The sequence below is a fragment of the Acartia tonsa genome, chromosome 14 (genome assembly GCF_053477335.1).
Source record: "Acartia tonsa isolate MP-2025a chromosome 14, ASM5347733v1, whole genome shotgun sequence".
NCBI lineage: Eukaryota > Metazoa > Arthropoda > Copepoda > Calanoida > Acartiidae > Acartia > Acartia tonsa.
Window position 1 is genome coordinate 14,778,586 of NC_137273.1, and position 27,858 is coordinate 14,806,443.

The window sequence follows — 27,858 nt, forward strand, 5'->3', positions numbered from 1 at the left end:
CAAAACAGGCACAATTCATTACTAAGCATTCCAGACAAGGGACATTCAATTACAGAGTTGATTGTCTGTTGAGAGTTACTTAACCTAAACCCCTGGATGTTTGGACAGAAAAATAGAAATTATCTCTTCTTTGTTATTATTGGTAATTGGACTCAACGTTAAAGAATCAAGGACAGCAGCCTCGCCCGTCCAAGGTTATTAATAGGTTAAAACAAATCTTTAAACCTTACCTTTGCATTTTCCATACCAATAAACAGGGGCAAATATTCATTGTATGCTGTATGTTGTAAAATAGCAAGTGTAATACGCCGGGCTTCCTAAAATAGTGAATAAACTTCAATGAAAAGTTTTGAAAGCTTTAAAATGTACTTTTCTTTAAAAAATCCTTTTTTAAATTTTTTACCTATATTAAAGAATTTTAAGGTAAATTTTTGAATAGGAAGGTTAGTTTTAATTAGGTCAGGTTTAAATTTTAGGGCTGATATCTTCCATAAACAGCTAAAAAAATACCCATTCCAAATATAACCAAACTAAGAAACCATACAAATGCCAATCTATAATAAGTAATAATAAATATAGAATACGTGGATATTATGACAGGGTAATTTTCTCATAAATTTAGGTTTATACTTAAGTCCTCATTTCTTGGTCAGTTGTTCTCTCACACTATCCATTAGGTAGACTTACCATAAAGATCTGATCATCATTCCATTCAGAATGCATGTAATGGAGTTCATCCGCCATGTAGTTATGCACCCTCCACCACAACGTTGTTACCATAGTCAAACCTTAACAGGAATCATAAAACTTCTTTTCTCGTATTCATTTAAAACAGATTAATATCCAGTTGGTTAGAACCAGTTCTCTGTCATATAAAAAAAAAATTTAGTCTAGCATTGTATTATATCCAGTTTTCTACGAATATAAAAATGTACAATCATAAGATCAAAACCAGTTTTTTTGCCCTCGCCTTTGACATATCAATTTAAAAAACTGGTTTTAATCTTATGATTGTACATTTAATATCCACCGAAAGCCGTTTATAATAAGAAGTGAGAAATAACTATTCTTAGCAAGTGCTAAAATCAAATAGCCTTTTGATTATTCCCCTTCCATTACGCAATTTCTACATATATGTTCCATTAGCAGAATCTATTTCACAAAATATAAAGCAAGTCAATGCTATCCATCAAGTAATTACCAGATTACCCCTAGAGGCCTCGTGCCGGATCGGAGGTAGAGTTTTATTTTTGGGTGGGGGGGGGGGGGGGCGGATGATCTTTTCTAGGTGCGATTTCCAATAGTAATTACAAACCTTCCCCTAACCCTGCAAGAGAACTATTATGGTACAGCGTTTAAAGAGATCCTTTTAAAGAGAATGAGGGGACTATAGTGAATTCTAATTGGTTGATTCATTGAGTGTTCAGACATTTTAACAACTAATTTTAATATACATAAGGGTAATTTTGTGTTTTATTATTGGGGATGTACATCAACTTATTGGCCATTTTCTTGTCCCTTTAGATCCCTGTCATTTGGTACACACACAGACAAACAACCTCATACTTAACAAGGAAAAATTTTTTTTATTTACCATAGGATTCAGAAACTCTGTTATCACCAGCATTAGCTTTACAATCATTCTCTTCACCAGATACTCTAGACATTACTATGGATATAGGATATACATGGATATATTGACAGTATTAGCTTTACAATCATTCTCTTCACCAGATACTCTAGATATTACAATGGATATATATAGGGGATATATTGACAAAGGAAATCTGTCGTCAAATTCATTTGCTTATAAGGAACTTTTTTATTGATCAGTAGGATGGGAGGGGAAGGGGAATAGTTATTTAAACCCGCTACATGTCTCAATTTATTAGAGAACATAATCTGGTTTAAACTGTTTTTAACCTATTTTTGAATGGGGGGTCAAAAATATACTAGGACACCTATAGAATCAGACTGCAGAGCCCAAATTTGAATTAAGTCCCCAATAAACTTTTTTTGGGGGATTTAAAAATTAATTTTTAGTGTTGCTGTAATCATTTTGACCGAAGCAAAAGCTCTTTTTTTACTTCGGGTAATATTGTGGCTTACAGAACATTTTTATATAATTCACTTTATATTGATACAATAAAAAAAACATTACTCTGTTCATTGGAAATAATTTTTTTTTCCAAAACAATTAATTTAATTGAAAAATCTAACATTTACAATAAAACAAATAATTCTGAAATCTAACCAATAAGAAGTCATGTTTTATTTCAATTCCTAACAATTCAAAAAAAGAGTGTTTTCACAAAGTGACTTATTTCCAATGTAGTTAAATAATTTTTATTTAATTAAAATGAAAAGAATGAAAACCATACACATAAAAGATACATTCTTTTAAAAATTATTTTAAAAAATAAGTTTGAATAATCTTATTTTATAACGCATTTGTATATGTGACAAATTAAATTTGTTGTATTGCATAAACATTTGTTGTCATTTAACCCTTTACAGCCATTTTTTATGTTTTTAAAATTAGTGAGAGAACACAAACATGTTAATGTTAATTCGTTGATATATTATAAAGAATTAACTTTTTAGTGAATTTTTATAGTAAAATCATAAGGCCTAATTTTACTCTATACCAGAATACAATATTTATGAAGCAAAACACTCTAAAAGCTACGAATTTTACCCAAATAAAAAAAAACCTTTTGCTTCGGTCAAAATGATCACGGCAACAGTAAAAATTAATATTTAAATCCCCCCAAAAAAGTTTATTGGAGATTTAATTCAAATTTAGGCTCTGCAGTCTGATTCTACTGGTGTCATAGTATATTTTTTATATACGTTTTAAAAATAGGTTAAAAACAGTTTAAGATCAAAGTAATAATATATTGAATGAAATTAACTAATTAACTCTTAAAAAGTCAGGAAGTGGGGAAGTGAGGTCGTTTTAAAAGTTTATAAAAGCACTAGCGGCTTCGCTTCTAGGGGCTATGCCCCAAGAGGTGATCAATATAATTTAGGCGAAATTCGTAAAAGGACCAAATATCTTCAGCAAAAAAAGGGGGGGGGGATTTATTTGTTTTTTGGGGGGTTGGGGGTGTACCACGCCCAAGAAAATAGCCTAAAACCACCACAGGACCAGTAGGTATATTCCCTTAAGAGTAGAATCCGTTCGGTTAAGTGGTTACCGAGATCTTAAGGGACAGACGGACAGACATCATTCTACTTTGTATTATAGATTATCATCTCATCTCTGTCTATGATAGAACACTAGGGCTAAAAATTATTAATTATGTTTATTGTTTAATACAATGATTTCTTACTATAACCAGGGAAAGAAAGGACGTTGGGCTATTTATCACACTAATCCCCAAAGTTTTCTAATAACCAGGAAGAGAGGTAGTTATTGGGCTCTTTATTACACCAGTACCCAAATTTTTACAATAATGTTTACTTATTAGTTGGTTTAACAACTTTGGGGGCTTTTATTGAATTTTAATTGCTTGGTTCATTAAGTTATTTGTCCAAACATTTCAACTACTAATTATAATATGCAAAAAGAGTAATCTATCGGGCATTGTATTATCCTTTACTAATTAGCGTAATACTTACTGGCGGCAGTTTTTTCCAGGCAAAAGATCTTTCAATGGTGAAACATCATCAACAATTAATCTTCCTCCATAGCCCGCCCTAAGAAAATATTTTATTATTTTATGTGAAAATAAAGACAACGTCAAAAGAGAAATCCTTATACTAAAGTAACAGGATGTCTGTCTGTCTGTTTGTGTGTTTGTACCGAAGGATCTTGCTAACCCCTGAACCGATCGGGTTCTCCTTAAAAGGGTAACTTCCCATATGTCCTGGGAAGGTTTATAACTATTTTTTGGGGGGTTGGGACACCCCCAGCCCCCCCAAAAAATGAAAAATACCCAAAAAAAAAATTCCACCCCCAAAATTATTTTTTTTACTTTTTCTTTTAAAATCTAAAATAAGAAATTGGGTTATCAAATTCACTCCACCCTCCTCAAGTGCCCCTAGAGACCTCTAGGGGCGTAGCCGCTAGTCAATATGAAAGTAACAAGATGTTTATGTTTCTGTGAGTAACAAAGGATCTCACTAACCGCTGGACCAAAAGGTTTCTCCTTTTTAATGTAGCTTCTCATAGGTTCTCAGAATGTTTTTAACTATTTTGGAGGAGGGTACTACTGTGGTATTCGGCAACCGTGAGCCATGTTTATGGCACCCCTGACCGGGGTTCGGGGATGGGCCACAGGCCCTCCCCCGAGTCCTGGGGAAGGGGTCTGCCGACCCCCTCCCTATGCCTTAAATTAATGATTGAATCTGACAAGCTTTATTATGGTTAAGCTGCATTGTTAATTCCCCCCACCCTTTCCAGGGATGGGGGATCATTATTGCCCAAACTGACTATTGTATATGTATTATAATGCTTTTATGTTATGATTATTTATTCCTATCTGTGTAACTATTGTTTGTTGTATATAGCTTTAGTACTCTTTAGACCTTCAATAAAGTGACAACTGAAATATATGTTGATTATTATCTAGTTAATGCTAGAGAAGCGTAGCTTCTCTATAGTAAGGTGTCCACGTCTGTTCACACTGCCGTAATCTAATTGAACTCCGGTGTCTGCCATTTATCCTCGGCGGATACCACAACTTTTGGTGACAGCTGTGTGAGATTACGGCAAACCACAAGTGTAGAGCAGACACGCAGCTGAGGCTAAGGTACTCCCAGCAGTGAAACTGGCAAAACTGACACAAGCAACCTGAATTACCCACCCTGGATAGCAAGGTCTAACTCTGCATCCGGCAGTTGTGGAAGTGAAACAGCGAAACTTGACGGAGAACCGCGAGAAGCGCCGACATCTAACGGAGAATTGAGCGCTCAAAGGGCTGAAACAGGCCTGCGGACTGGCTGAAACAGGCCAAATAAGTGCAAACGGCTGAAAATAGGCCAACCTTACTGCAAGAGATAGCAGGATCCGAACCAGCGGCGCTAGCAGGACGGGACATTCCCTGCCGCCATCAGCCGGATTTGGATAAGCGGCGCTAGCAGGACGGGACATTCCCTGCCGCCGATAGGCTGAAACACGCCACATAGCTGCAAGCTGCGAGCCAACATACGAGTGTAGTGTACCAAAGCAGAGAAAACTACGTCAACTCCAAGTATCCTGAGAGGCTACAGCGCAGCCACCCATCTAGAAAAGCAGATATTATATCACATTGTAGGGATTACCACCCTAGTGTGATGGTTAAACAATAGATTTATGAGCAAGGATTGGCAAACAATTTGTTGTGTATTGTGATAAAACTAAAAATAGAACAGGCTTGGATTTGTTGTGTATTGTGATAACAACTAAAAATAGAACAGGTTTGGTAATCAAATCTGTTATGTATTGTGATAAGGCCAAAAATAGAATCTAGATGTAATATAACAATGTCTTGATAAACAATCGAACCACCCAAGCCTACAGCACAACAAAAATACACCCCTTATTCCAGAGGAAAGGGAGGGGCCCACTCTCCATTGAAGGAAATACAATCAAGGTGACATAACAGATAAGCCTAGGATTAAGGAGAAAGGGCACCATTACCTCATCACACAGTTACCTCAAACCCACAGCACTCCCCCCCTTCCTCACAGGGGGAATGGACGGATTTACCCCGTCCCCTCACGCGCTTCCCCCCTCCTACCCACACTTGACTAAGTCTGCCCACGGTGTGGAGCTAGCGGCCGGGAACACAGAGCGCCATTTACGGGTTGCGCAACGGAGTTCGGAAATATCATAAAATTCAACGGACAAAGCGGACCAATGAGAGAGCGAGTTGAGGGATAAGTGCGCGTTTTACCTGTGTGCGCGGATTTGACGGTGCGTAAGCGCGCTGCAAGGACAGGAGATTTCACGCACACACACACACACAGGAGCGGAGCTACTCCATAGCATCTAACAGAGGTATTTTTTAGAAAATAAAGCATTACAAGCTTCTCCCTCCTATCTATAGTGTGATAAAGGAAAACCCAATCAGTTCCTGACAGCAGTTCAGACCCTCAACAGCTATCTACCCCTACCAGCCTACTCTACAACCTCAGAATAAAACTAGTGATAAGTACAGCTAAGTTATATCTTTGTAACTAAACTACCAACCTAGTGATAAAACAGTGTTGGCTGTTAGGCTAGAAAGCCTCAAGTGACAAACCATTTATAATATTGACTTATAACTTTGTGTCCTGCCGTTGAACCGTTGACCCGATGGAGCAGCCGCAAGCGCCAGGAGGCGACCAAGCCCCAGGATGGCTCCAGGATGACCCTCAGCCGGCTCCAGCCGAGTACCGCAAGCTGATGCTGAGTAACCTGCCGGAGTATAGAGGACCGCCCAAGCAATCCTGGAGTTCCCACATCCGCAGACTCGAGATGTCATGGGCGGCTTACCGCGTGCCGCCCCATGACTCCCTCAACCGCCGCAACGCCCTCCTACTGTCACTGGTAGGGCAAGCGGCGGAAATGGCTTCTCATCTATTTGGCGAGGCAGGCCAAGCCTTGACATACGAACAAGTCAAGGCCGATTGTGAAATGTTATTTCGTCCCGCCTTTGAATCCCAGACGCTGAAACAAGCGTTTAGGGATTACAGGCAACACTCGACAGAACCTATACAAGCATACATATCCACAAAGTGTGCCTTGTATAGGGACGCCTACAGCCATGAGGATCTCGAATTATTAGTCGACGAATTAAATCGTGGCATTCGTAACGCTAATGTGAAACGTGTAATGATGAGTCATGAGATCGCCTCTGTACCTGAGTACACGAGGCGAGCCATGTTCACCGTCACAATGATTACCAAGCAGCTGAAGGAGGGTGTGTGCCTAGTGGACGCCACCGACAGGCTCACGGGATCAGCCAACATCCAGTTGCCCCATTACGACGAGTCGGAGCCAATGGAGATTGGCGCCTTGGCTCCGGGTCTCCACCAGATGGGAGGTCGCTCCAGATGACAAGGTTCCAGGCCGCTGTTTCCGCTGCCAAGGGAAAGGCCACCGAGCTCGAGACTGCCCGACGCCGGTGGAAGTCAGCCTAAAGGAGAGACGCACCCAGCCACGCCGTGACCGTCCTACCAAGTGCGAGCGTTGCCACTATGCCGGCCATACGGCGGCCGAGTGCAGAGCCAACTGGGACCAGGTAGCCGGCCGTAGGCGCACCGCAGACAAGGGGGCTCCCCCAGGGAAGCCCAGCAGAGTAGCCCACATGGAAGGGAGCGCGCCCCCAGCACCACCGCAGCAAGCAGCCGCCCCCAACGCAGCGGGCCGAGCCGACGGAATGCCGCAGTTTGGGACCGTTCCAGCTAGGATCAACGTACTGGGAGGCGCGGCTGAACCCAACCGGGTTGGCCTGGGCTTCAGTCTCAACCACCTGGGGCCGGAGTTGGTGCAACCCAACAACATCGCCGAGCCAGAAGTTCTGAGGCCCCAGCCTTTTAGCCTAAACATGATGGAGCCTGCTCGACCGAGCCTACCCAGCAAGAGTGGAGGGGCGCTACCCAGCGTCACTGAGGCAGTGTACGGGGAGGCCCTGGCGGCCGCTGAACGAGAGAGGAAGGAGGCGCTAGCCAGCGCATCAGAGTCGATGTATGGGGCGCCACCCGGCGCCGCCACCTGCGATGACTGGGGGGTGCTATCCAGCGCCTCCAACCTGGTGCCTGGGGCGACAACCGTCGCCGCCACCGAGATACCTGGATCCTGGAACGAGCCAGCCCCCAACCTGGTGCCTGGGGCGACAACCGTCGCCGCCACCGAGATACCTGGATCCTGGAACGAGCCAGCAGTCCCAGAGGAAGGGGTGACACCCGTCACCCCCAGTCAGCCAGCGCCACCAGCCTGTAGGGAGAGCCCAACTATACACCATCCAGCGCCCCCTGCCAGCGGAAGGAACCCAGCTGCCCAGCACTTCCAGTCGAGCTAGGATAAGTTAAATTTAACAAATGTGTTGTATCCAAACTATTGTAAAACCCCAACCTTGCCTGTGCCCCCTGCACCAGAGGCTGGGGATATAAGGTCTTGCCTGTGCCACATGCACCTGAGTTCCTAGGGCAGGGGAGGGACATGAGTCAGGGCGAGCCTGTGCCACACGCACTTCAGCCCCATGCCACTGGGCATGCCATGGACAAGGGAAGGGACCCCTTGGGGCTAGGGGAGCCGACACCCAGGCAAGCGCCAGTCGCCTGCCAGTCTGTCATTGGGGAGGGTATCGGGGTGCCCCGGCCACACAAAGATAATGCTCAATGGAAATTTGTATATAGCCAGGAGCAGCCCAGCCGTGTCCAGCCCCGAGAAGCAGCCATGACCCGAGCCGAAGATCCCCAGCCGCGTGTGCGAGGTAGATGGCTGCCTGGTAGCTTCTCACACTGGTGGATGGTCCTGTGGGGACTACTGCTGGCAGCCGTGTGGCCTACAACCAGCTACGTCCTGGTGGGGTGGGACTGCGCCAACCCCACCCACGTCACAGCCTACAATAAAGAAAAGATGTGTAGCACGGAACCGCTACACCAGGAGGTGCCCCTGGGCCATGAAGTACACGTCCTGCAGCAAGTCAAGATTAGGGAAACAACAGGATACAGTTGTCAGCTCACTGTGTCCCAGTGGACATTCAGGTGTGGGGTATGGGGTCACCTCAAGGTGACCTCGGTCCCCACCCTCATGAGGCCAACCAAGATCGATCCAGAAACGTGCCGAGACCTGGCCAGGAACCGAGTCTACACGCTGCCAGGCAAGACCCAGCCACTGACGTTCCAGCTGAACCATCCCCTGTTCTTCACCCTCGATATGGTGGGCGCCCTTGTCAACAGCCCCGAGGGTGTGGGTTGTGAAGGGGAGGACGTCCACTTCGAGGGCCAGCTGTACCGCAATGAATTAGTGCTCCAGGAACGACGGCTGCTGGTCAAGGAAGAGACCTACGTAGTAGAGGATGGACGGGTGGAGTCCCAATCTGACCACCTGGCCTTAGAATGTCCCCATTCTGAGCTGTCTTGCATCACTGGGGAAGCAACCTACGTGTGGGACCACCTGGGGAGAGATTGCCCCTTGAGGCTGATCCACAGCCTCCAGCCTAGCCTAGTGATGGATGCGTTCCTGGTTGACCATCAAGCCCAGTTTTTCATCAACATGACCAACCCCACCTCAATAGTGAACTGCAACTTTGAGGCCCATGCCACCAACCACCCAGCATTGTTCGTGGCAGCCGACCCAGCCGCGGCAGCGCTGCCCAGAGTATCGGCCAGGGATGTTGATGTCCCCCTGCAGGCCCAGATACATGCAGGTTATATTGGATTTACTCTGGAGACACGCATGAAAAGCACAGCAGCAGAAGAAGTAGCGGCCAACTGCTGGAAGCTCCAGCAACTAGACCCGGCCCACCCGGTGCGTGTCCAGGGGAGCACGTTCTCAGTGCTGAGGGGAGATGTCCTGCTCCAACTTACCTGCCAACGCAACAAATACGTTGTCCGTGAAAGCAAGGAATGTTGGGACAAAGTACCAGTGGAACCCACAGGATTTGTAGACGCCGTGACACGAGTGTATAGCGGCCACGCCACCAAGATTCCCTGCTCCTCCACATACCCCCTGACTGTGCACGCGGAGGAAGGCTGGATAGAGTTAACCCCCGCACCTAAGAAAAGGCCACCCCCGCTGGATACGCCCAAGCAGCTGCTGACAGAACCCTTGGATGACTTCAGTTCAGGGGGCTTGTATTCGCAGGCTGAGTTGAACGACTGGCAGCAACTGCTGGCGTTCCCAGCGTATAAAAGCGCCATGCTGACCGGCCTGTCCTATGGCTCATGCGTTCAGCAAGGTAGCTGTTCGGCCACTGGGGACCATGGGATAGTGTCCTACAATATCAACCGACTGGCAGAGGAAGGAGAGGCCGCCCTGGATGTCTGGGCGGGGTTCAGACAAGCTATCCACGAGTGGGGAGATGGCGCAGCCATACTGTGCCTGCTGTTGTTAATCCTCAAACTGCTGGGGGACCTGACCATCATTTCCCTGGCAGCCGCACAAGGAGGTGTACGGGCCGCCATGAATGCGATGTCACAGGTGTTCCTGTACCATCCAACTTTGTACAGGAAGGCCTTGGCCAGAGCCCGGCGCACCCATGCCAAGTCTCGGGACTTTTCAGTAGACTGGGATGCCATTCCCATCGGCCGGGAAGCAGCCGAGGAAATGGTGTCCATGCAATCAGCCGATAGCGGGCATGACCGCCCAGGCAGGCCAGGGCCGCCCTCTGGAAGACCCCGCGGCCCCTCGGGAGGTCAGGCTGCCGCCCAGACGGTCAACTTGGCAGCCAGTGCCCCAGCCGCTGCCAACAACAACCAGAATGCCCCGCTGCTGACCGTCCCAGCAACAGCTGTGCCCCACGCCAACCTGACACCTGCCGGCGCCGAGCTACGTGTCCAACCAAAGCCAGCCTCTGCCTTCTATCCCACGTTGGGAGCCCATCAGCCCTGAAAAGACTCACCACTAGGATTCCATTGAATCATTATCATTTGTATATATCTTAGCCCTAAGGAGCGGGCCGAAGGCCTCAACCACTGTCGGAAGTCTGGTAGGGAAACCCTCTCCCAGCCTTCCGAGGGGAGAGTTGTGGTATTCGGCAACCGTGAGCCATGCCTATGGCACCCCTGACCGGGGTTCGGGGAAGGGCCACAGGCCCTCCCCCGAGTCCTGGGGAAGGGGTCTGCCGACCCCCTCCCTATGCCTTAAATTAATGATTGAATCTGACAAGCTTTATTATTGTTAAGCTGCATTGTTAATTCCCCCCACCCTTTCCAGGGATGGGGGATCATTATTGCCCAAACTGACTATTGTATATGTATTATAATGCTTTTATGTTATGATTATTTATTCCTATCTGTGTAACTATTGTTTGTTGTATATAGCTTTAGTACTCTTTAGACCTTCAATAAAGTGACAACTGAAATAGATGTTGATTATTATCTAGTGAATGCTAGAGAAGCGTAGCTTCTCTATAGTAAGGTGTCCACGTCTGATCACACTGCCGTAATCTAATTGAACTCCGGTGTCTGCCATTTATCCTCGGCGGATACCACACTACCACCCTCCCAAATATGTACAGGAAATCCACTCAATAAATTTCAGCTGTCTATCTGAAATAGCAGCCAAAAGATATAGGTTTCAACCTGAAAAACCGATTATGTCATGTGTGCTACATAAACAGGTGAAACTCATTACCATTCATGCACAGTAAGGACTTTCAGACAAATGTTGTGCAATGAAAGAGTTGGTAGTTACTTAACCTAATATCCATGGGTGTTTGAGTAAAGCATCCAATTACAAGCGGATGATGCCTTGAGGTTCTATCTTGCTGAAAGGCCTCTAAAAATATCGGACCCAAACCACAAGAAAGCCGAAAATTTCACGCGTGACGTCATAAAAATACGTCTAAAAAGGAAGGATGAGAGGAGAAGGAGGAAGGAACCCCCCCCCCCCCAACAAAAAAAATGCATTTTTAGGACGTCACAAGTGACATTTTAGGCTTTCTATCCAAACCAAACCATACCTGAATTTGTCAGCTGTTGCTTTATCCGCACCATACCAAGAGCTGCCATCCATAACTCCAGACTGGGCATTCAGTTGGTTCATGGGGCCCAGTCTACAATGGTCCGACACAGCATGCTGATATAAATAGATATTAAATCAGAGAGGGAGGGGACATTGGACTGTTTATTACACTTGTCTAGTTTTATAGTAACGTTAACTATTCGTTGGCTTAAAAGCTTTGAGTCCTTTTGAATTTTGATTGGTTCGTTTATCAATTTGAGTGTCTAAACTTTTCAATGACTAATTATATACTAGAGAAAGGTTAATTTTGTAAATCATCGTTGGAGATTTAAATCAAATTATCGGCCATTGTCTTATCCCTTTATATCCCTGATATTGAAAACTTGGATATATCAACCGGGGGAAATTTAGGTTGCTAATATGGGCCTTATTTTTTGGTCAGTTCGTGCAACATCTAATAATTAATAATCAATTGCTGAATAATTTGAGTAATTGCAAAAATTGTAGGTTTAGCAAGGTGATATGAAACATTTATGGTGCCGTGAAATACAGAAATAAGGTATAGCCAGCGATATAAATCCAAAACAATATTTAGGGGTCCTATAAAAAGGTGAAAGGGGTCACTCTAGGTATCGTATTTGTTGAATTTTATATGGTTGGTTCCAAACTAGTTGTGCCCAAACTTTTCAACAAAATTTTTTTTATCTGCATCAATCTACGAGGTAGTTTGGTAGATTGTCTTATCCTTCATAATCCCTGAGTAAAATTGGAGGGACATTGAGCTGAAAATTAAACTAGTCCAAAAAGTTTCATGATAACTTTTTAACAACTTTGGAGATTTTTATTGAAACAGCGCGGCGTATAGTGTTCAATAAAAATTGACATCATACAATACAAATGAAAAATGATAGCCCAGTATAAAATTTACCATTGGTCAATTACTGGCCTATCATTGGTTATTTGTACTGCATGACACTATATGCTCTTTCACTTTTATTGAATTTTAATTGGTTGGTTCATTATGTTAAATGCCCAATTGTCCAAACCAATAGTGTAAATTTACAGCAGGGATAATTTTGTGTATAATTATGAGAGAATGTACATCAATTTATTGGCCATAGTCTTATCCCTTTAGATCCCTGCTTTAATGAACCTGTGATCTTGTGAAGCTCATGCATGAGTTTTTATCTATTTCAAAAGAATCGTATATCCTTCTCTTTTAAATGTACGGCAAAACTAGCTTGGATATTGTGATCGAGCCACTTAGAGACACACATCAAAATAATGACAACATGCCGCGCACAGCGCACCTCTCAGAGAACTTTCCTTATCACACAACGTCGTCATGCTTTTTTTTGTGCAGACCGTGTCATTAAATTCGAGAAAGCCTGAAATGTCACGTGCGACGTCATAAAATACGTCTAAAAAGGAAGGACTGAGGAGAAGGAAACCCACAAAAAAAGGGATTTTTACAACCTGTGATCTAGTGAAGCTCATGCACGAGATATCCTCACTCATGTACTGGTCATCTGAAGGATCCAGCTTTATAGGGTAACACATTAGGTTGTTCATGTTCTCTGTCTCATCACAACATCTCAACTAAAAGAATCGTTATTTATCTCATTGTATTATTAACAAAGGGAGAGGTCATTTTCTAGTAAATCCCGTAAAGGTGTGTGTTATAAGGCCTAAAAATAGTAGTAGAACGATAAGGTGCTCTAGATATATGTATTCCCTATTGAATAGAACAATAGGGAATTTTTTTTTTTTTTTTGATAACCGTACCTGGATTATCTAAAAAAAATACGAAATTTCTATCAAACGCTTTGTTTGGCTCAAACTGACAAAAATTAAAAAAAAATATAATTATAATAATAATGTTTTCTATAGGTACAAGGTAAAGGTTAAGAACAATCTATACCATTAAACAAAGGAAGAAGTCATTCTTTACAGGTTGATTTATTATAATTATATTTTTTTTTATTTGTGTCAGTTTGAGCCAAACAAAGCGTTTGATAGAAATTTCAGATATTCCAGGTACGGTTATCAAAAAAAAAAAAAAAAAATTTCTTCCCTATTGTTCTATTCAATAGGAAATACAAATATATAGAGCACCTTATCGTTCTACTACTATTTTTAGGCCTTATAACACACACCTTTACGGGATTTACTAGAAAATGACCTCTCCCTTTATGCGGGTATTAAAATAAACATAGATGACAACATCCATAAAAGAGAAGCTCTAAAACGGTATGACAGACGAACTTTAACTCTTGTATTATTGTATCTAATTGTAATTGGATTCAGTAATCCAAAAATCAGATCAATCGTATAATTTTATCACATAAAAAATTGTTGTTAAAAAAGTAAAAAAGCAACATGTTTAAATTGAACGTACGGACATTCTGGTAACGATTATAGAGTTGCTACGCTTTCGAAATCGTGCTACTCCTCCCTTTATAACGTTAAAATCTAAGAATCGATCAAGCACCCAATCAATAAGCAAATCTTAATGAAACTTTGTGGGAATATGTAAAATACGAATTTATTTAATTAATAGTCTCAGCCGTCTGTCTTAAATGGGACTAGGTAAATTTAATCATGAAAACTTAAAAAACCTAGGAATCGAAACAGCACCCAAACTAATACGCAAATCTCAACAAAACTTTATAGAAGTATGCAGAATTAAAACTTATTTAATCCCTGAAAAATTTCAGCTGTCTATCTTAAATAGGAGTCGAGGAAATCATGAAAACTTGAAAATGTAGGAATCAATCTAGCAACCCAATAAATTGACCAATTTTGATGAAAATATGAAGAATGTATTTAAGCTCTAAAAATTTCAGGCATTTATCTTAATAAGGCGCCGAGAATATCAGGTTTTCCCCTATACTTTTCAGACGGACATTTCAAATTATATCAGATGGACGGAACGAAGAAAATTTCAAAATTTTTAGTAGCTTTGCTACTAAAAACTCACCGCTCTGCTGCCAACCTTCCTAGACATTTCATGGTTCAACATCTGTCCATACCATATGTGCATCATATTGGCAGACAATCCACACCTTTTGATATCCTAAAAAAAAAGAGATTTTTTCTATAATCATCAGGGATCTAAAGGAATAAGACAATGGCTTATAAATGGATGAACAATAACATCCCTAATGATTATACACAAAAGTACCCCTCCTGTGGCGAAAAATTTGTGGCAGAAACATTTGAACACTCAAATCAATAAAAAAAACTAATCAAATTCACTTAAGTTCATAAAGTTATTAAGCCAACCAATAAGAAAACGTTAATTATAATTAGGCTCATTGGATGGATTAGATAAACTAGGATTTAAATTATATATCGCATCGTAATAAAAACAGCTTTATGTGGATATTAAAATAAAAAAATTATAAGATTGAAACGAGTTTTGTTACGAGGTACTAACAAAACTGGTATCAATTTTATGTTTAAATATTTGTAGTAAAATGTCTGTAATAAAATACGGGAATTTTAGTTTGGCTCAAAAGTAGTACTAATCCAGTGGATAATAATCGGTTTCGAAGCCATACTGGAAAAAAGAATTAAAACCATACCGCATGCACCAACAAGGAAAGAATTCTTCCAGATGGGAGGTCTAGATCAGCACCTAAAAAAGTGAACAAGGATGACAACATCCAAAAGTATTGAAACACAAAAAATCAAGGATGATAATACGGACAATAAGAATTAATGAGTATTAGCTAAAATTTCTTTTTAAAGCTAAAATTGAAAGTTGGGTGGGTTGACCACAACCTCCCCCCCCCCCTCCCAACACCTCAAAGGGCAATAGTCCTTTTAACAAAGTAACAGTATGTCTATGTGTGTCAGTGACTAACAATCTCACTAAACGCAGAACAGACATTTTACTATAAATACACTATAGCCCAGGGGGTAAGGGAGGGGACATTGGATCGAAAATTCAATTTTTAGAAGTCTCAGACTTTGGGTACTTGCTTAAAGGGAATGTACAAGAATTTAGCAGTTTCTAACCAACTTTGGGTATGAATGACGTCACCAGAAATCATGCATTATCTCACGGCAAACTAAAGTGTTAACAAAAAGATAAACAATAACAAGCAGACGGAATAATTTGATTTTGAAAATTATTTAACTTTTGTAAATTGAATCATTTTAATAAATTTTTATATCTAATTCTTGTTTAATATTTATTCCGATTATTGTGTTGTAGAAAGAAATTATGTTAAGATTATTAGTGATTATGAGCGAGGCTTTCCTAAAATTAGGTCCCGCCCTCCGTACGTCCATAGCGATTAGCTCTTTTCATTACTTTAGACATGTTAGAGGTTTCTTATTGATTTAATCTAAAGAAGATTTTTTTTGTCTTTAGCTTAATAATGAAATAAATTGTGTTAAAAGTTCTGTAGGAAGGTATTTGTTTTAAAAAAATTTATAATTAAATTTTTAAAAGTTTTTTTCATGTCTAAGCTTTGTAATAATTTCAATACAAAACTATGGGTAAAAGTAGTTATAAAAGAAAAATAGTCTGTTTTTTTTTAATTTTCCATAGTTTAAATCTTAACAATTATGGAAATGAATTATAATCAAGAGTTTTGATCTCGAGAAAGAAAGTTTTCTAGTGCAATATCATTTTGAGGATGGTGCATTTCAAATGAAAATTAATTCAAAAAGTTATAAATTACCAATAAAAGTTGCTATAATGGAAATACTCGTTTTATCTGGAAATAAAGGGTCACAACTATAAAATTGAAGTAATTGCCCATTGTCTCCTCCCTTACTCCCTGCTGTAGCCTCTCGTTGGTCCCGAGTAGGTTTTTAACTTTGAAGAAAGGGTACTACAACCATCTTAAGAGAAATCGCAAATAAAAAAAATTGTCCCCCCCCCCCCAAAAAAAAAAACTAACCTGAAACAGAGTTTCGGGGAGAAATGACCATATCATCATATGCCGGGGACAAAAATCTAAAATAATAACAATGTAAATAAGGCACACGCCCATCCTTATAATAAAGCAACCGAATGTCAGTCTGTGTGTTTGTACCGAAGGATCTCGATAACTGCCAAACCGATTAGTTTATCCTATACAATGTAGCTTCTAATAGGTCCTGGAAAGGTTTATATCTATTTTTGGGGAGGGTACCCTGTTGAGGCACGAGTAAAAGATGGAAACGGCTACGGTATAGTTGGGCAGCAAAACAATAGACAGATGAAGGTTGGAAAGAAGGTATATTTGAACCGAGTTAAAATACAGAATTACATCCATATAAATAGTCATATACACAATAGATAGATTGCAGGTCAGCCATGAGAACAGCCTGGGGGGCCTGGTGGTCACTGTGATGGAGGGGATGAACAGGGGCAAAAAAGGGGCTGTGTAGAGGCGCAGCTAGGGAAATGGGAAGTTTCTTTGGATGGTTGGGGGGAGACATCTCCCCTCCACTCAGTAGGCATGACAGGTGGTTGGTTATAACTTTAAATCAGTACAATGACTTGCTTTATGCAAATAAGAGAAAGGCCCTCCCTCCCCTTGCAGGGCACATTCTTGCAGATGGTCCTTTCAAACACAAACAACCATAATAGTTACAGGATTATCTGGGTAAGTAGCTTCTATAAAATTCTTTGCTTCCATACTACTACAATTACATCACCCTGGCCTAGAGTTTTAAATAGATTTAATGTGAATACCTTTTAAACTCTGTATTACTCATTCCATACCAAGGTTGTTGTAGGTTGTTACAGCTGCCATCAAATGACCTTGAAAATCAACAAGAAAAATTATTGATTAAAAGATTTAGACCATGGAAAGAAATCGAAGTAGCGGGTTTAGTCGTATTTTTACAGTAGCTTTTTTCCTATTTCTAGCCCCTGCGGGGCCAATTTCCTAATTCGCCGAGACAATCATTAACATTTACCTAACCTAAAATAACCTATTAAAAGCTACTGTGAAAAAATGTGACAAAACCCGCTACTTTTTTTTTCCATGATCCAAAGATTTAAAAGAAAAAATAATAAACTATTCTTATATAAAAGAAACAGGATATTTATGAATCTATCTATCTGTGTGTATCGAAGGATCTTGCTGAACGATGAACCAATATGGTTGTCCTTTACAGTGTAGCTTTACATAGGTCCGAAGAAGTTTTATACCTATTTTGTGGAAAGGTACCACAGGAATTCCAAGATAAATAGCTCCTTTAAAAGACAGCTTCCAAAAAAATAGGGAGGAGGTAGACTACAACTTTCTAACCTCTAGTGCCCATAGAGTCCTCTAGGGGCGTAGCTGCTAGATTGTAATAATGAGTCAGTGATGAAAAATAGGAGGATTGAGCATATATCTTAAGGTCCTTTCTCTTAAAGTGCCTAGGGAGCACAGAAACCTCCTCTTCACATTAAAATCTTAGGGGGGGGGGGGGCTAACACAGCGTGTCTTACCTACACCAAAGATATACTAAGTAATACACACACATATGATAACATCCATAAGTAGCAAAGCTCAAAAATTATAACTGGATATCGGGAAAAAATTACTATAGAGCAGTGTCATACAATAATCATTAAACTTGATAAAATTGGGAAATCACTAAGCCTTTAAAATCACGCAACCTTTGAATCACCTAAACTTAAAAATCTAGGAATCTATCTAGCACCGCAATTAACAGACAAATCTTAATAAAACTTATGGAAATTGTAGAATAAAAACATATTCAATCCCTGATAAATTCAGCCGTCAATCCTGAATAGAAATAGAGAATATCACGAAAGCCTAAAAATCTAGGAATCAATCTAGCACCCCAATTAATTAACAAATCTTAATAAAGACTGGTGAAAATATTTTGAATGTAATAAATTAATCTCTAAAAGTTTCAGCCTTCCATCTTGAATAGGAATTGAGAAAATCACAAAAACTTGAAAATCTAGGAGTCGATCTAGCAACCCAATTAACAGACATATGGACAAAACAATGTATAGATTAGATGGGCATATGTCAAAGGAATCTTCACTAAAAATTTCAGCTGTCTATCTTGAATAGGAGTCGGTAAATTACGTTTCCCCCAAAACGTTTCAGACATACATACGAACATTTTAAATTATAGAGTAGCTTTGCTACTAAAAAATTGTTTGCTTACCCAAGCACTTTGAGGGAAACAGGTTTCTTTTGGAATTTAACATTTTTATAGAAGCAGAAATGTAATCTATGATTACGGTTCTGACCCTCTAAAAAAACGTATTCTATCATTCCACTTTCCCCTCTCTTGGTGATGATATCATCAGCGCTGATATGATTTTTGTAATCTACCATTCCAATTTTGCCTCTCTTGGTGATGATATCATCAATGCCGATACAATTTTTGAAATGTACCATTCCACTTTCAAGAGAGGCGAAACTGGAATGGTGGTTTACACTTTTAACATTGACATAATTGAAATCATACATACTATTTTTAAATTATGTTAATCGTAGGAATGAATAAAATACTATTTATAATTTTTAAAAAAATTATGCAAAATAAAAATGATAAATAGAATATACCATTACTATTATGTCAATTTAAATAAGGGAATCAATGTTTATGAATACGCTGATATGTAAACATAAATGTACCATTCCAGTTTCACCTCTATTGAAAGTTGAATGGTACATTTCAAAAACCGTATCGGCGTTGATGATATCATCACTAAGAGAGGGGAAAGTGTAATGGTAGATTACGTTTTTTAGAGGGTCAAAACCGTAATCATAGATTATATTTCTGCTTCTATAAAAATGGATTGAACTTCCCAACTGTTTAAAGTTTAACAAATAGGGTTTAAATAAGGGGAATCGGAATCATGACTTTCATAGAAATAAAACAACTATACAGTATAGAGGGAGAGTTTTTAAAAAGCAGCTACGTTCTAGAATTTTACTTACATGTATTTAGAACTGATACAGTCCCAGGTGGACAGGTACAGAGGGCAGTACTTCTGGATACACGTTTTTGTTGTGTCAATTTTTGGTAAAAATTCATTTATGGCAATCTAAAAAATTAGTAATTTGTATTGGGTGACACAAAAACCAAGGATGACAATATCCATAATTAGCGAAGCACAAAAAATCGTGGATTGGAATACGTAAAAGTAGATTTAAAATGTAATTTTTAAACTCAAGAATAAAGGGAGAGGTAGGTTTCGGGTAAAATCCGTAATGGTTGTGTGTTATAAGTTAAAAACAGTAGTAGCACGATAAAAATTTATGTTAACTTTAAAAAAAAAAAATTTTGTCTATAGTTTTTTTCAATAAGAAATACACATATTCAGTGAATATTATCGTTCTACTACTATTTTTAAGCCTTAAACACACCTTTACGGATTTTACCCGAAACCTACCTCTCCCACGAAACCTTGTTTTATTTTGTATGATGACGACGGTAAAAGTAAATTACATAAAAGATGTTCATAACAATGGGAAAAATTGTGTTTTAAAATTGGACCAAAAACACCAAAGATATGGAGAAATATGTAAAACATATAAAAATACCCAAAAACCTGATAAAAGGCAGTCTAATTGCCATGGTTGTTTTCTTTCAACGACAGAAAATTAAATTTTTATACCCTTAACTTAAAAAATTTGGAAAACTGGACCATTTTTTTAGGAAAAATACGTGAAAAAGGAGAGAGGCGGAAGTGACATTTTTTAAAACCAAAACTAAAAGTCAAAGGAACTCAAATAAATAAAGAGTTACAGCTCTGAGGTTTGGAATGGCAGTTGCTTTGAAGAGGTACAATATGGAACTGAAGAAATGGCGTCGGAACCGCCGCTCCCTCCAAAAACCGCCGTTTCTTGCCGATTTTTTTGCCTTTTCTTGCGTTTTTTTTAATATTGACATATTTGAAATATTAGAAGTGTCAAGTGAAAATATAAAGCAAATTTTTAAGAAAAAAAAGTTTATCTCAGATGATTGAAAATTGTCTAATTTAACGAGAAAAGACAAAAAAAAATATCGGCGGGAAACGGCGATTTTCGGTGGAAGCGGATGTTCCACCGCCGTTTCTTCACAGTTCCATATTTTACCTCTCTAAAGTAACTACCATGCAAAATCTATAAACCGTAGCTTTTTATTCAATTGAGTTCCTTTGACTTTAGTTTTATAAAGGGTCATTTCCGCCCCCTCCCTTTAAAAAGAGCCACAAACCTGCAAAAAGACAGTCTGGCCGTCATGGTTATTTTCTTTAAACGGAGGGAAATTTAATTTTGATATCTATAACTGAAAAAATTTCGAAAATCGGACCATAAACACTGAAGATATGGAGAAAAATGTGAAAAATATAAATATAGCTTTTTTTTCAGGGGTGGTTGCCCCCCCCCCCCCCTAATTTTTTATTTTAGTTAAAAAAATTTAACATAAATTTTTATTGGGGGGGAGAGTATTTTTCATTTTTGGGGGGAGTTGGGGGTGTCCCACCCCCCAAGAAAATAATTATAAACCTTCCCGGGACCTATGAAAAGCTACCCTGTTAAGGAGAACCCGAGCGGTTAGCAAGATCCTTCGGTACAAACAAACACACAAACACACAGACAGACACACAAACATCCTGTTACTTTATTATAAGGATTGTGCTCCCTAATGATGGGAATGTTGTCAAAAAATTCAGCATTATATCTTTTATAGCAGCTGTGTAAATTCCATTCCCCCCATAGTGTGCGGACGGACGGACGGACGGACTAAGTAAATTATAGAGTAGCCTCGCTACTAAAAACATAACTCATATTTTATATATCTGTTTCTTTGTGTAAAAAAAGCAGAAATGTTATTCCGAGGAGAGAAAAATGAAAAATGTAATAAAATGAAAACCAGTTATGTAATCCCCGAGGAGCCGAGGGCCTTGTATAACAAACAATATATAGGATTTTTTTCAGTTTGGATAAGAACCGGGTATTATCCAGTTTAAAAATCAGTTTCGAAGCCATAATGAATAATAATTTTATCGTACTTGTAAACACAAACCTTATCCAAATTAAATCTTCTTTTCAAGTTGTTTGTGACCTTTGCCAATACTTCACCCAGTCGGTGCAGATAGTCAACACTAGGGTTTTCTATAAAAGAAATTATAAAAATAGATTTTACATGCTAATACCTTCTATATCTTACCTACATAGTCTCCAGAGGAGCTAGTGCACTTTTCTATATCTTACCTACAGTCTCCAGAGGAGCCAGTGCACTTTTCCATATCTTACCTATACAGTCTTCAGAGGAGAGCGCACTTTTCTATATCTTATCTAAATACATAGTCTAAAGGAGCTAGTGCACTTCTCTATCTTACCTACATAGTCTCAAGGAGCTAGTGCACTTTTCTATATTTTACCTACATAGTCTCCAGAAGCTAGTGCACTTTTATATATCTTACCTACATAGTCTCCAGAAGCTAGTGCACTTTTATATATCTTACCTACATAGTCTCCAGAAGCTAGTGCACTTATCTATATCTTACCTACATAGTCTCCAGGAGCTAGTGCACTTTTCACTTGCCCAGTCTCTTTCTCAATCTAACCCAACATTTCCAATTAAGAAGTTAAGTATGCCTGATGAGGTTTTGAAAAATTTCATTAGTATTGTGTGTGTGTAACTATTGTTTCTTAGTGTTAGGACCTAAGTAGTAATGGTAACAATCATAATTAATAGTGATCCAGCAAAATGGGGATAGAAGTCACTGCTTTTGACCTTCCAATAATATTGAAGTCAGGAAATACCCTATACCATCCTTTTCCCCCTTCCCTTTCTTTTTTCCTCTACTATGACGTCAATAGACTATGTAGGCCAAAAGATGTGACATTCTAGGGTACTGAACACACAGCTACTTTTTATTTAGTGAAAAAGATAAAAGCTGTACTTAGAAAAATATAATTTTTCTTTATTATTGGGAATACTATAAAATTTACTACTCAGGTAAAGCTCCACTTCTAATTCCTCAGATTTTAGTGCAGACTCAAGATCAAGGGTCAAAATAGCCTCCCACATGTAATGATCAACAATCTATAAATATAAAAAAGGATGATTACATCCACATGTAAAAAAAGCTCAAAATTATGAATGGATATTGGGTAAAAATTTACTATAGATTAGTATCATAAAAGTATACATTAAACTTGATGAAATAGGTAACCTTTGAAATCACGAAACATTAAAAATCAAGGACTCGATCTAGCACCCATATTAACCCTTAACGGTCGGGGGGGGGGGGCGTTGAACGCCCCCCCATCCGGTTTTTTCTATCTCATTTTCTGTGTGTGAAAGATAAAGAGCCCAAACTGCTTGACTTTTTAAGTATGGGTATGACACATAACTGAGAGTTGGAATTTTTTGAAAATCTCCATCCTGGCGGGCACAGGATGCCAGCAAACCTGGCAGGGTCATCCAGGTAAAGAGCAAAAATATTTTTTTGACTTAAACAAAGCATTGTATCTTACCAAATTACTAAAATATCCTTTAGTAGTACATCCTCATCTTAAATACAGGTGTTCAAGTCAATTTCAGGTTCCAGGTATGATCCTGCAGGTCCTGATCCTCCAGGTCTCCAGAAATCTTTAAAAGGCTCCTGTGGCCGCAATTTTTGACTTAGAGACTTCAAATTTTAAACTTAAGCTTTTCTTACATGTCTAGATAATGTATTAAAAGGGATAGTTCTATGAAGTGTATTTAAAGAGTTAAGGTACTTAGAGTAGTGAACTTTTATATGTCTTAGTAGAATATATTAGGCATTGGATAGATATGATTATATGTTAAAGAATTTTTAACATTGACCAGACAAAACTTTTTTTATTTGACAATATCGAAAAAAGTTAAAGTGATTTGCCACATAAATTACATGAGAATGGTCTATTTTTTTCCAAATATGTATAGCCAAAACACCAATATCAGAGAATCTTTTTCCACATATTTCACAAGAGTTATAAAAAAATTGAACAGGGGTTCCCCTTGGGACAAGTTACTTAAAAAACATAAAAATAACGTCCGGTTCATTATAGGACAGTTTTTCTATATATTCTTTTTAAACAAATTAAGAAAACAGTGCAGTTTACTTACAATATACACATTATCTCACGCGGAAATACCAACTAACCATAAAACATATATATATATATATATTATAAAAAGACCATTCTCATGTAATTTATGTTGCAAATCACTAACTTTTTTAGATATTGTCAAATAAAAAAGTTTGGTCTTGTCAATGTTAAAATTCTTTATCACAATCATATCTATCCAATGTCTAATATATTCTACTAAGACATATAAAAAGATCACTACTCTAAGTACCATACTAAATATTTTATTGATCATTCTTTGTTGTTATGTGTATTTTGTTGTATAAAAAGTTTTAAATTCTATTAACTAGTAAATGCTATCTAAAGTTGTATTTATGACAAAAAAGTTTTTGCGATATATAACATGCAACGAAGTTGAAAATAAAATGAAAAACTCATTTAAGGAAAATCCCTGGTCAAATCTTTTAATTTTAACCAATAACTTTATATTATGCACTACTACGTTATTTAAAATAGAAAAAACTTACAGTTCACTATTTTTTTTTAAATGCACTTCGTGAAACTATCCCTTTCATAAAGATCCGCCGCCGTTTTCCCGCCGACCGCCGACTGCGGCGGCTGGCAGCTGCCAAGTACAGCTGCGGCCGCTGAAATTTATGTTTGATATTTCAAATGTAAAATTTACATGAAAATAAACATTTTCGGCAAAAAATTGTTCTTCTAGCTTCAAAAATAAAAAAAAATTACAGCCGTTTGAAATTTTTAAGTAAAAAAGGACCTAAAAACAAAGGTTGTTAAATAAAAGGGTGAAGGAAGCGAAAATTGACTTAGACTTATAAAAGGTCGGATATTCATCATAACACAGGGGACATGCACAAAATTTTTTAGCCCTCTAGCTCTAATAGGAACTGAGATAATAAGGGGGGGCGTTAAACGCCCCCCCCCCCCCCCCCCCGACTGATTAAGGTGCGGCAAGGGGCCCGACTGTTAAGGGTTAATAGACAAATTTTAATGAAACCTTGTGAAAACATGCAGAATGTAACGTTTCTAAGAAGCTTAATCTTGCGACCACAGCTATATGTTACGGACGTACAGACAGGTTTCAAAGAAAATAATACCCATTAAAAGTGCATCAAAATTTTCCAGGGAATAATTTTTCTTTAATTAAGTTAGCTAATATGATCAACTTTTATTGGTCATCTCACTCATCTAGCAGGAGGGAAGGGAACCTGAGTTTTGTTATTTCAGCTATCAGAAAGATTAACATTAAACATGCCATAATAATAAAGAGGATAAACTTCTTTAACAAAAAATCATGAAATGGACAAAGATACAAAGTTGTTATAGAGTAGATGTTTGCTTAACATAACAATGAAAAAAATAAATTCAAGAAAATCAAGATATGGGAAAAAAATTACATCTTTTTAAGCATGACCGACAGACAGACTGACAAAACAATGTATATATTAGATGCACATATGTTAAAGAAATTATTACTTAGAATTTTAGCTGTCTATCTTGAATAGCTGAAGAAAATCATAACCCCCCCCCCCCCCTAGCATTACGAAATGACTGACTGACGGACAGACAAAGTAAATAGCTTTGCTACTAAAAATTTACCTTCCAAGGGATGCACAGATGATTTTTACCACCTTTTACTTTATCAGGTATGATGACCGCACAACCATCACCTCCCCCTCCTCCTTGATAACCGCCTCCCCCAGGATAAGCCCCTCCATTACCCATACCAACCCCGCCACTTGGGGGAGGTGGATACTGCCCCCTTACTATAGATAATGCATATTTTTAGAGAAGTTACTCTTCAATTAGGGTAGGTCCGTCCGTTAATTTGATATGTTAGAATTTCTATATAGAATTTAAAAAATTCTGATAGATGGAATTAGTTATGTTTTTTTTGTCTTATGAGGGTGGCAGTATCCACTCTTAAAACCTACACAGGACCTATAAGAAGCTGTCCTGTAAATGAGAACCATTTCAGTTTAGTGGTTAGTGAGATCCTTCAGTACCCACTTACAGTCGGACACACAAACAGAGTCCATTTACTTTATCATAATGATATGTACTTATATGCATTGATTATATTCCTGAGCTTATAGAAAGTGTAATTAGCCAACATGCTATTAGTACCATTTTATACAATTACAGTCTTAAATAAAGAAATAGACAATAGGGTGGGTCGATTTTGGAATTTCACATTAGTGGACATTGGCAAGGGTTACTGGGCCAATATAAAACCCCGTGAAACTTGAAAGAGGATTTTTTAAATCAAAAAGGCGCGCGGGGGGTATAACATGTGCCCGCTCCCTTATAAAACCAAAAATTGAAATTCCTTTAAATATCAAAATGACCGCATTGAAATGCTAATTACAGATCTGAAAATAGTTATAAAAAATATTGATCCAGCCTGAAATGATTTTCAAATAACCTACCAAAATAAACAATTTTGACTAAATCAGCTGTTTTTAGGTACTTAATGATATCTTATTCGAACTAGGAACAATATTTTTCAAAACGGTTTTCAGATTCGTAATCAGCATTTTAATGCGGTCATTTTGATATGCAACATAACTGTGTTAGAAGGAATTTAAATTTTTGGTTTTATAAGTGGGTAGGCACTTTATACCCCCCGCGCGCCCGTTGTTTTTAGATTTAAAAAAACCTTTTAAGTTTTACAGGGTTTTATATTGACCCAGTTTCCTACCAATGTCTACTAATGTGAAAATCTCAAAAAGATTGCAAATCTACCCGCCCTAATAGACAAGGATGACAACATCAATTAAAACAAAGCTCTGAAATGCTAAGAATATTACCACTCGTAGAGTGTCAGAAGTTAATAAGCAGAATATAAATATATAAGTTTAAACAAAATTTAATTATTTATTTGTAAAGCTGCTGAGATACGTGTTATTGTTTAAGAACTTTCATATATTTTTAAGACTTTATTATAGAAAAGCTTTGCTTATAATATTTTACCATGTCCTCCTAGGAATCAGTAATCCAAAAATCAGATGAATTGGATAGTTATGTCACATGAAAAATTGTTGACAAAAGAGTAAAAAATCTGCACATTTTACGTAGACGTACAAACTTTCTTGTAACGATCATAAAGTTCCTGCGGTTTCTTATTTGTACCTAATTGTTATAGGAATCACCATGCAAAGTTTGAAATCAATAGGAATATTCTTACATGTCTAAATTAACGAAAAGATATTACTTATGGACGGACGTACCGACCATAGTTATAGAAAAGCTGAATTTTAAGAATAACAAGGATGACAACATCCGTAAAAGCGATGCTCTGAAATGGTATGACAGAGAACATTAAGCCTTATAGAGTGTCAGAACTGAATTTACAAAAAATAAGTGTTGCTTGTAATATTGTACCTCATTTTATTTATTATAATAGGAATCAATACCCCAAAAATGATATCAATCGTATGATTATATCACAAAAAGTTTGTTGTAAAAAATTTAAAGATCAACATGTTTAAAAATGGACATTCTGGTGATGATTATAGAGTTGCTACGCTTTCTAAATCGTACCTAATTACTGCAGGAATCATCATGCAAAGTTTGAAATCGATAGGACAAAACTAACTTGTCTAAATTATCGAAAAGCCGATTTATTACACACGGACGGACGGACTCTAATTATAGAAAAGCTTCACTTTTAAAAACAGTCTTACATGATAATGATTTTCATGATAAAGGGATAGGAAGAAAAAAAAGCTTAAAACAATCCAAAGACTGAAAAACACAGTCTAAACTATCCCGGGACTTATGTATAGCTTCCCCTAAATAGAGAACCTAATCGGTTCAGAAGTTATCAAAATCTTAAACTACAGACAAAAATCCTTACTACTTTATATAATAGGATTTATCAAATTACCTTAATATCTTTAAATTAATTTTTAACACTAAAAATCTAAAGGCAGAAAATAAAATTTGTCCGAATCCTTTGGACAATTGTCACTGACTAACAGATTTTACTACAACTCCTAGGAGATAAATTTACAGTACAAACTATCAATAGTACAAAAAATAAATATAAGAAGCCTAGATTCACAATTACCCAATTAGAACATTTATATTATCACTAGCGGCTTCGCCCCTAGCCTCTAGGGGCATTGCCCCAAGAGGTTTGTTCAAACTAATTTTTCGTGTTTTAGATTTTAAAGAAAAAAAATTTGGGGGGGAGGGGGA

At 38.5% G+C, this 27,858-nt stretch overlaps 1 protein-coding gene across 24 annotated transcripts in view; it reads right to left on the reverse strand.

The window, feature by feature from the left end:
* The window catches only part of LOC145306520 (salivary peroxidase/catechol oxidase-like), a 48,529-nt gene extending 20,901 nt beyond the window's left edge, over positions 1-27,628 (reverse strand). For 23 of the 24 annotated variants that reach the window (XM_080148691.1, XM_080148689.1, XM_080148690.1 and 20 more), the window contains exons 1-15: positions 25,255-25,421; positions 22,556-22,621; positions 22,080-22,134; positions 21,596-21,684; positions 19,522-19,628; positions 17,298-17,366; positions 16,519-16,574; positions 15,190-15,242; positions 14,583-14,678; positions 13,079-13,201; positions 11,601-11,716; positions 3,625-3,702; positions 1,595-1,659; positions 688-788; positions 231-317 (exon numbers count right to left, since the gene is read on the reverse strand). In XM_080148691.1, the coding sequence (XP_080004817.1) occupies positions 231-317; positions 688-788; positions 1,595-1,659; positions 3,625-3,702; positions 11,601-11,716; positions 13,079-13,201; positions 14,583-14,678; positions 15,190-15,242; positions 16,519-16,574; positions 17,298-17,366; positions 19,522-19,628; positions 21,596-21,684; positions 22,080-22,134; positions 22,556-22,621; positions 25,255-25,380 (1,287 nt within the window). In that variant the 5' untranslated portion in view covers positions 25,381-25,421. Of the gene's footprint in view, positions 1-230; positions 318-687; positions 789-1,594; positions 1,660-3,624; positions 3,703-11,600; positions 11,717-13,078; positions 13,202-14,582; positions 14,679-15,189; positions 15,243-16,518; positions 16,575-17,297; positions 17,367-19,521; positions 19,629-21,595; positions 21,685-22,079; positions 22,135-22,555; positions 22,622-25,254; positions 25,422-27,544 lie in introns of those variants that run through there. The other variant, XM_080148678.1, reaches the window with a different exon arrangement.
* Positions 27,629-27,858: the final 230 nt, after the last annotated feature.